The sequence below is a fragment of the Abramis brama genome (genome assembly GCF_963993115.1).
Source record: "Abramis brama genome assembly, chromosome: 5".
NCBI lineage: Eukaryota > Metazoa > Chordata > Actinopteri > Cypriniformes > Leuciscidae > Abramis > Abramis brama.
The window spans coordinates 31,406,499-31,416,245 of NC_139967.1; the positions used below are offsets into that span (position 1 = coordinate 31,406,499).

The 9,747-nt window shown below is 38.5% G+C and overlaps 1 protein-coding gene across 2 annotated transcripts in view; it reads right to left on the reverse strand.

Annotated features, from left to right (window-relative positions):
* Positions 1-9,747, reverse strand: part of arb2a (ARB2 cotranscriptional regulator A) — a 186,533-nt gene that overhangs the window by 52,119 nt on the left and 124,667 nt on the right. For both annotated transcript variants that reach the window (XM_084114778.1, XM_084114777.1), the window contains exon 10: positions 372-456. In XM_084114778.1, coding sequence (XP_083970904.1) covers positions 372-456 — 85 coding nt within the window. The remainder of the gene's footprint in view (positions 1-371; positions 457-9,747) is intronic.

A 9,747-nucleotide genomic window follows, 5' to 3' on the forward strand; every position in this document is an offset into this window, starting at 1 on the left:
ACACTGTAAATAAGTACACCAAATTTTGTCCAATTCCATCCATAAGGGGCCATTATAACTAACCATTCAAGCTGGCAATATTTTCCTTCAATGCTACATGATGTCCTAAAGCAGGGGTCTCAAATCCTACTCCTTGAGAGCCAATGTTCTGCAGAGTTCAGCTCCAACCTGCCCCAAGACACTTACCTGAAAGTTTGTGCTGATCCTGAGGACCGTGATTAATTAATTGTTTAATTAGGATTTGGGCTAAACCCTGCATGATAGCGGCCCTCCAGAAAGAGGATTGGACACCCTTTGTGCACCCTTGGTTACCAAAAAGTAAAGGGTAAGAGAGGCGAAATGCGAATTATGATGCAGATGTGGTTGCTTACCTGCTGAAACACGAGGGCAGTCATTGAGCATGGGGTCCACTAGAGTATCCAAGGGCTCAGGACTCGACACCCAGTTACAGCAGTGCTGTGAGAGGGGAAAAAAAGGGGGAGGGAGACAGGAGCAAGCAATTAGGTACCTTTGAGACATGCCACAGTGACAGTTTCAACTGTTTTTGTTGGGAAGGAGCGGGCACATCGCTGGTGACCCTCCAAGGGGTGTTTGCTTGGCCTAGTTTTGGCGTGACCTCGCCAACCTCAAAATGCCATCAGCCGAGTTCCTGAGAGACCATCTTTCGGCTTGCTCTTCAATCCAGAGCGTATGTCTGCAGCTAAAACAAGTTTAATTAGGCATGTTTGAGAAAATCATCATACCCTTAAGCTTCTACTGTATGCTGTGTCTTCACTTGTACATGCAGGCAGAACGTGTATAATGGAAACAATCGTATTGTTTAGATGGGTTGCAGAGTTGAAAAAAAAGTTACGAAGGCATGCATGGAAAAGAGAGGACTGGAGATAAGATAAAACACGCTGAATAGAAGACAGAGAAATTCAAACGAGATTAGCGTATTGCAGCTGGCGTCCTTGTGAAGCGCTGCTTATCTAGGGTTGTTTACTTTCGCAGACATAGCACTGTCAGCCATTACCACTGCCATGGGGACTGTGACCCACCCGTCCACACAAATATGGACAGAAAGACAGACAGATACCCACAAACACAATGCTATCTAACCCTCAACCAACTCCCAAGACAACCTCCCCTGACAGAGCGGGCGATTCAACCACCCCAGACGGAGCCCCAGGTCACATCACACCTCAGCCTGTCAACCTCCTTCACCTCTGAGCCCTGTGTCACCTCAGGGGTCACCACACTCCCACCCAACAGGGACCCTCTATGGGTGTGTGTGTTTGGCTAACGGGGCAGGGGTATATTGGAAAGCACAGGAATTTGATTTTTAATTCCATCAATCATTTTGCTCAAGGCATCCTTGGTGAACTCATAATAATGTGTATAATGATAAATCAATCCAAGAAACAACCTGATTCTGAAGTCTGGGGTTGTAGTGGATGTGAAAGTGGTGTTTGTGGTCTAGAGTGCAGACTTTAAGATGACAAAAGTGTAAACATTAACAATAATGCAAATACTCCCAACAGGAAGTGGATAAAGAGAACACCGACATCAGATGCAAACTAAGAGGCACAAATAAAAACAGTCTTTAATACAGTAATAAGTCACAAGGCCATTTGTTACAATGATTTTACCACAGTTAAGGGATGTTCTTATAGGCATAGTGTGAAGTGGAGCGCCTAAAATCGTTGGCATTTTTATATATACTATCGTTTAAAAGTTTGGGGTAAGAAAGATTTTATAATGTTTTTGAAAGATGATGCATTTACAGTATTTGATCAAAAATATATTAAAACGGTAATATTGGGAAATATTATTACAATTTAAAATAGTATATATATATATATATATATATATATATATATATATATATATATATTTTTTTTTTTTTTTTTTTTTTTTTTTAAGGGATAGTTAACCCAAAAATTAAGATTCTGTCATTAATTACTCACCAAGACTTTCGTTCATCTTCGGAACACAAATGAAGATCTTTTTCTGATATCTTTATCTGATAAGTAATTGACAGTCCACACAATCACCACTTTGATGCTTCAAAAAGTTTATAAAGAGATCGTAAAACTAATCCATATGAATTGAGCGGTTTAGTCCAAATTTTCTGTAGAGACACAATCGCTTTATATGATAAACAGATTGAATTTAGGCTTTTATTCACATAAACATTCATCAACAAACATCAGTTATGATAAACGGAAGCTATAGCATGCTTGCTTTATGTGCGAGAAGAACAAAAAAGGTTAATTCTCGTGTTACGCGGCATGTTTGAGCTTCAGTAAGAACCAATGAGGTTTGTTCTCGCGCATCAAGCAGGTTCAGTTGAGCTTCTGTTTATGTTCGCTGATCAATGTTTAAATGTGAATAAAAGTCGAGTCTCTTCAGAAAATGTTGACTAAACTGCTCAATTGATATGAATTAGTTTTACAATCTTTTTATGAACTTTTTAAGAGTCAAAGTGCTAGTTGCATAGGCTGTCAAAGGAGGGACAAAAAATATTTTCATTTGTGTTCCAACGATTTTTGGGTGAACTAACCCTTTAATATATTTGCCGTGATGGTAACAAAACTGAATTTTCAGCAGTCATTACGCAAGTATTCAGTGTCACATGATCCTTCAGAAATCATTCTAATATGATGGTTTGCTAGTCAGTAAACTTTTCTTATTATTATCAATCTTGATAGTTGTGCTGCTTAATGTTTGTGGGAACTGATACATTATTTGATTAATAGAAAGTTCAATTTATTTATTTGAAACAGATTTTTTTTTTACAATGTAAAAGTCTGTACTGTCATTTATCATAAATTTTCTATGAATTTATTTTAAAAAAATAAAATAAAAAAAACGGCCCCAAACAGAACACACATGCACTAAATATACCTGAAAAATGTATAAACACATAGTTTTTATAATAAAAACAGTGATGATAATAATAATAAATAAAAACAACAAACAATATAAAATCTTTCAGTTTTTTTTTTTTTTTTTTTTTTTAAAGCATGCAAGCTCAATTACTGCTGTGATATGTAGTTGATCAGTCGTCCCTTCTTTTGGCATGTTTTCCTTACATATTGCATGACACAAAGTAAAAAAAAAATAAAAAAAGCCCTGTGCCATGGCTCTGGAGTTCTCCTCTCATTTCTCTTGTCTTTATTCTTCTCTCTTAATCCTGTCAATCGCCTGCGTGCCTGGGGTGCCTGGGTTGGGGGAGAAGACAACTGCCATTGGAATGAACAGGCGTGCATTGTCTATTTTTAGAATTCCTGCTGCACTAGTTGTGCACCATGGAGCCGGGCCAGTGAGAGGAGCGCTCCCTGACTGCTGCATCAAGTGTCTTATTGTACAATCTTAATTCATGCCGTCTGGAGAAAGATGTCAGCTGGGCTGGAAGCAAGGGGCAGGAATTTCAAAGACCGGAGACCCAGCCAGAGTGAGTGGCAAAGAGGCGGGGGGTGGGAAGAGGCTTCAACAGATTTGTCAGGGCTGGCTGATGCACCAGGATGAGTTTTAGATGAAACAGAAGGCCAAGGCCACTATGTAAGAGGATGACACAGCTTTAAAAGAACAGATAAAACTGCAAGAATGGTGGAAGGATTTTTTGGGGGATAGAGGAGCTGGGTTGAGCTCTTGGAAGTGCTCTAATCTATTTGAGAAATCTGATGGCTTGTGGTTGTCCTGAATAGCATTAAAATAACAATTTAATCTCTATATATCCTCGTGATATGGCCCTTTAGCTGATAAAGCTAAATAGAAGTGTCTGATAATACAAGTAAAAACCAAGAATTAATTAGACAAATTGGATATGAACTAATATACTTTCAAGTATTTTGTTTGTAGTCTAGTAGAGGAAAACAGATTTTAATTTAAGCTTTCATCTACTCTCCCTTAAGAGGAAAGGCCTTCAATATTTCTGGTGCTGCAGTGACTCCACATATACAGTATCTACCTTATTTTGAATGTAAGAGCGTAGATGCGGCCATTTTTAACTTGAATGTGGAAGGATTCTAGCCTGGCAAGCCAGACCTACATCAAGATGTTAGGTCTGGCAACTCTCCATAGACACGGCTCAATCCGAGGGGCGGGATAAACGGTTGTCTTTCAAATTCACTCTGCACGCAATAGGACAGCGCTTCAACCAACCAGAGCGTTTTCCCAACAGCGGAGCTAACGTTAGTTGATAGATTCAACTTTTGAATCTGGCCGGCAAAACTACAAACACATTTAAGAATGACTTAAGTGCCTTTCTTTGCTCTTTTCTCAAAGAAAAACTCGTGGCCAAAGTCGACTGTTCGCCAGCAGCAGCAGCTGCCATTCTTTGTTTTCAAGTAGCAGGGAACCGTCGCAACTCTGTCGTCATTATGTTAAGCCCGCCCCGCCTACTCTATACACGATGTGATTGGCCTGACCCAATTTAGGTTTTTACAACTCTGAAAGTCAACGGAGAGTTGCTAGACTACCCTGGCTGCAAAATAAATTTTGCTGCCGCTAGGGTGCGTCTAGATTTCTAGGCTAGAAGGATTCTGGTGTCAGTCGCTTCCAGTTATCTTACATGTGCAAAAACGTTCATCAAACCACCTGGTTTGTAGCGTAAATAGTTTTGCCGTTTACTGCACTTTGTTATTCTTCTAGGTATTTACGTATAGCAGCTAATGAGTCTCGTACAGGAAATAGCTTACCTCTGCGTTGTAAAATAAGTTGGATACCAGGAAAAAAGTCAATAATAGAATTACAGATGGGTCAGGAACCAGTTTATCAATATATTCTTTTAGTGCTGGGCAATGATTAATCGCAATTAATCGCATCCAAGATAAAAGTTTGTGTTTAAAAAATATATGTGTGTGTACTGTAAATATAATATATTTAATAAATATTTATAGTATATTTAATAAATATTTGCAGTATATACTGTATATATATATATATATATATATATATATATATATATATATATATATATATATATATATAGTATTTATACATAATTTATATTATATACAAATATTTTATGTATAAATAACAAATTTTTCTTCAAAAATAATGATACAGACACAGTACACACATATATTATGCAAACTACACAAACTTTTATTTTGGATGCGATTAATCACGATTAATTGTTGCCCAGCACTAATATTTTTATTGAAGGTTAGTTCATCCAAAAAACTAATTTCTATCATAATTTACTCATCTTCAAGTCATTCCAAACCTGTATGACTTTCTTTCATCAGTGGAACACAAAAGACCATACTTGTATTTATAAATAACAAAAGAAGATAGAAGTATTTATCCTTATAATAAAAGTCAGTGGGTCAAATATTTTTGTTTTGGACCCCATTGACATTCATTGTATGGGCTAATACTTTGCCAAAACTTTGGGCCAAAATGTTTTATTTTTGAGAGAACTAATTCTTTAAATATTTTAGTTGCCGTGCTGTATGCAGTGCTTTAGTCGCATCTCTAATTTCATCCCCTCTAAAGCTCTGTCATGCCAGCCATCAAAGTTCAACTTCTGCAAAAAAAATACAAAAAATACAAAAAACACAGCCTTCAAAAAGTAAATTTCAAGACAATTACTATCAGACTTACAGATAATGCACTGAGAGCAAGTATGTGTTCATGTTAAACAGTACGTTCAGATACAGAATATTGGTATACCTGTTTTAATATGATGAAGTAGGCCTACAGCAGACATCTACTAAATAAAATGAGCTGGGTTAGTTTTTGAATGCTCTGCGATAGATGTGTACGGGAACAGCCATCACACAAACCGTTTACGCAACACATCCAAATCCCATCCCAGCTGAAGCCGCACAAAATGAAAAACGACAAACGGACACAAATGAGCGATAATAGTCTACGGCAAGGCCCATCAGCATTAATCAGGGCCATATGGTTGTGGTATTCCCGGCTCCTCTGGGCTGGGAGATGGGGTGCTGGAGCATGGTGGGACTCTAAGCGGATTCCTAATGGCTCAGTTAGAGAAGGTAAACGGAAGACAGGTGTTGGACCCCGCTGAGAAAGCTCTCTCCTACCTGCATGCACTTATTAAGCATCCCTGTGCCTGGCCTCTTACCTATATCTGCCCTTTAACATGCTGCACTGTGCTCAATCAGTCCTTGTATTCTACTAGACAGACGACTGTCTTGAGCAACATGCTGCCATGTGTACTCAAATGTACACTGTGAAAAGGAATTGTTGAGAAAACTCAAATTCAACGCAACCTGATGCATTCAGATTTTTAGGTCCTCACAACTATTGTTTTAAATGTTGTCATGGAGTAGCACTGCTTTGTTTTGTCCAGTAGAAAATTCTTTTATAGGTCACTATATGAAAAGTTCAGATGCAAAAGCCTCTAAGTGCCATCTGAAATTTGTAAAACTTGTATATTTAAGTTAAGTAATTTCACTTAAATGACAATTAATAGGTAATTTGCATTGCCATTTAAGTGAAATTATTGAACTTAAATATACGAGCTTGATAAAAATGATCATTCTAGAAGAAAATTTCAGATGGCACTTAGAGGCTTTTGCATCTGAACTCTTCATATAATAATGACACTATGGTCTTTTTGTAGAGCTGCTTTAGAGCAGAATTGAATTCCGTTTGCATCTTTAATCATTATCTTCATTTTTATCACTGTGAAGCTGCTTTGAAACAATCTGTATTGTATAAAGTGCATTCATTGTAAACCCTAGAGATGGTTTTGTGTGAAAATCCCAGTAGATCAGCAGTTTCTGAAATACTCAGACCAGCCCGTCTGGCACCAACAACCATGCCACGTTTAAAGTCACTTAAATCACCTTTCTTCCCCATTCTGATGCTCAGTTTGAACTTCAGTAGATCGTCTTGACCATATCTACATGCCTAAATGCATTGAGTTGCTGCCATGTGATTGGCTGATTAGATGAGCAGTTGAACAGGCGTACCTAATAAAGTGGCCATATAATTTATTCATGCTGCAGTGCATGCTGGGAACTCACAAACCCTTAAAGAGGCTACATGCAACTTTTTCCCCAAAATAAATGTAACAATAGCCTTTTTATTTGACCATTTATGACTCAAACATCTCCTGATGAGCATACTGACACCTTGTCAGCTCACAGTGGGTGCACCTATAAGCCTGTATCCTATTTTTCCTATTTTCTGTCGGGTCGGATTTTTCGCGCGCTGTCTGCGGATGTGACGTCAAGCGCGTTCATGTTAAACGTTTCAGATCACTCTGCCACCACCGCTAGTCAGCAAACAAACTTAGTTTCTCAAACAATATATGTATTTGACTGTTCTTACATCTGTAAACATAATGTTGACTTCTTTGCAGCGGATGACTTGTGAAGTGTGCACGTACGAGAGCGAGCAGAAAGGAAGAGCAGTTCCGTTTTGTCGCGAGTTTAAATTTCAGAAAATCGCATGTAGCCTCTTTAACATTTCAGATATATTGTTCAAGTTTAAATTCTTTATCCACAAAACTGTGTTTGGCTAGTTGGGACAACATTTGGGGGGAATTCTGTTGCTCTAACTTGGGTTTTTATGTAAATGAATTCAATTTAAAAGGTCCCATTAACGGTAATATGTGTAGTTGCTGTTTTTTTACAGTGCAGATGAGAGTTGGTGTCTGCTGTTCTGCTTCTGTGTGAAGCCTATGTCTCTCTCTCTACTAGTACGTAATAGCATAATGTGTTTATATTTTTGGCTTTTTTGTCATTTCTCTTTCCATCACTTCAGCTTTCCTGCTAGTGCAGGTATTCTCATGGACAATGAATTTCTCTTCACTCTGCTTCTTTCTTCTCTCTCTATGTCCTAGGAGATTTTCTCTTAATGTTTCTTCCCCTTCAGTATATATACCGCTGCTTCCTGAGGGACTCTCCTTCAGGTTGCTCTGTTTATGCCTGTCTTTCCCATGTCTTCCCTTCCCCCTCTCTCTCCCTCACATGCCCTTAGTCTGACCCATTATCGCCACATCACCTGTCCTACTGCGCTCTCGTCCTGAAAATCCCTCCAATTCTCGGCTCTCATCCTTCCATCTCCACCTCCCTCAGGAGGAAAAGGAGAATTACCACCCCCTTCACGAAAGAGCTCACGATTGTGCAAAGAACGGAGCATCAACTCCGACAAACCCCTACAGAGATGCCTGCCTGGCCAGAAACAGTGATCTCAAACCTGAATAATGTCCAAATCATGATTGCTATGGACGTTACAATAGAAGGGGATAGGGCCATGACCCTGATTAAAGACAGGTCTACGATGGAGACACAGGCAGTGGGAAAGCCGAATGCCTTTACACAACTCCGGCTCCCAATTCCTGCAGGAGTAAAAAAAAGGATTAGGGGGTTAATGGGTGACACGAAAGGACTGAAAGTGACTTTAACATTCCTAAAGTGAGAGTCCACCCTCTGGCTTCAATTATTGGGATGAATGAGATCTGAAAATCAATTAAATAAAATGCTCAACCTCATCTGTGTTAATCAGGCCTTCTGACAAATTAATATTTTGGTGTCCTCAATGTATGGGAGTACTTGTGTGTGCATATATACAGTACAAAGTCTTTTCTTCTGCCACTAACAATAGTCTGTGTCAATTTAAATGGATAGTTCCCTAAAAAAATTAAAATCATGTCAGAATTTAATCACCCTCATGTTTTTTTTTTAACCTGTATGACTTTCTTTCTTCTGTGGAACAAACAGAACATATTTTGCTTTTTTTATTAATTATTTTGTCCATATAATGAAGGTCAGTGAAGTTCAATGTTGTTTTGGATGAGCTTTTATTGTATAGGCAAAAACATTCTTCAAATCTAGTGTGTTCCACAGAAGAAATAAAGTCATACAGGTTGGGAAAGCCATGAGGGTGAGTAAATTGATTTTTTTTTTTTTTTTTTTGGTAAACTATCCGCTCAGCTCATTGAGCAGACATTATTCGTAACACCCCCAGGCAGCTATTTGCTCTACCTGAATGGGGAAAGACTGACATCTCCTATATTATTTCAACAAATTGTTTGAAAATCAGCAATAAAATCTGACAACACTGGTAAAAATGTTGCTTCTTTATCTCAAATCATGCTAAACAGCTGCATACTTCAAGCTCTTTTAACTTAAAGGCGGGACTTACATTCCTACAGCTGCCGTCATATCAAGCATTACCCATATTTGCACATTTTTATTCTCAGGTGTAAGTCACATTTAAGAAACGCGTATAAGAAAGAACAAATGAACTGAAACGGGTTCCTATTTTTGATGGACTTATTATGCGGGGCAATAAAAAAGTACACATAAAAATCAATTAATATTCCAATAATGACCATATTAAGACTATTGCACTCATCAGAATGAGAAAGAAAGAAAGAAAGAAAGAAAGAAAGAAAGAAAGAAAGAAAGAAAGAAAGAAAAAGAAAGAAAGAAAGAAAGGTTGGATGAAGAAAGAGCCTACGGCCCAAAGACAAACTACAACAGTCAAAGAAAAAAAAAAAATCACCAAGGCAAACAAAAGGCAAGCAAACATCTGACGGAGCAAAGCAGATCAGCAAAGACAAAGGAATGAAAGACATTTTTTTTTCTGGTGGGCTGGGTGGTCCGCTGTTTCACGGGGAAAGCGGGCGAGAGGCGAGGGTGTGTGTTTGCGCTTGGCATTTGCATGGCTGTCTCCCCTGTAGCCCTGGCTTGGGATCCACTCTCTCATATTTATGTGCATATTGAGTGTTCCCAGGTGTTGTCTCTGGACTCGAGGTCATCGCTGAAAGGGCAG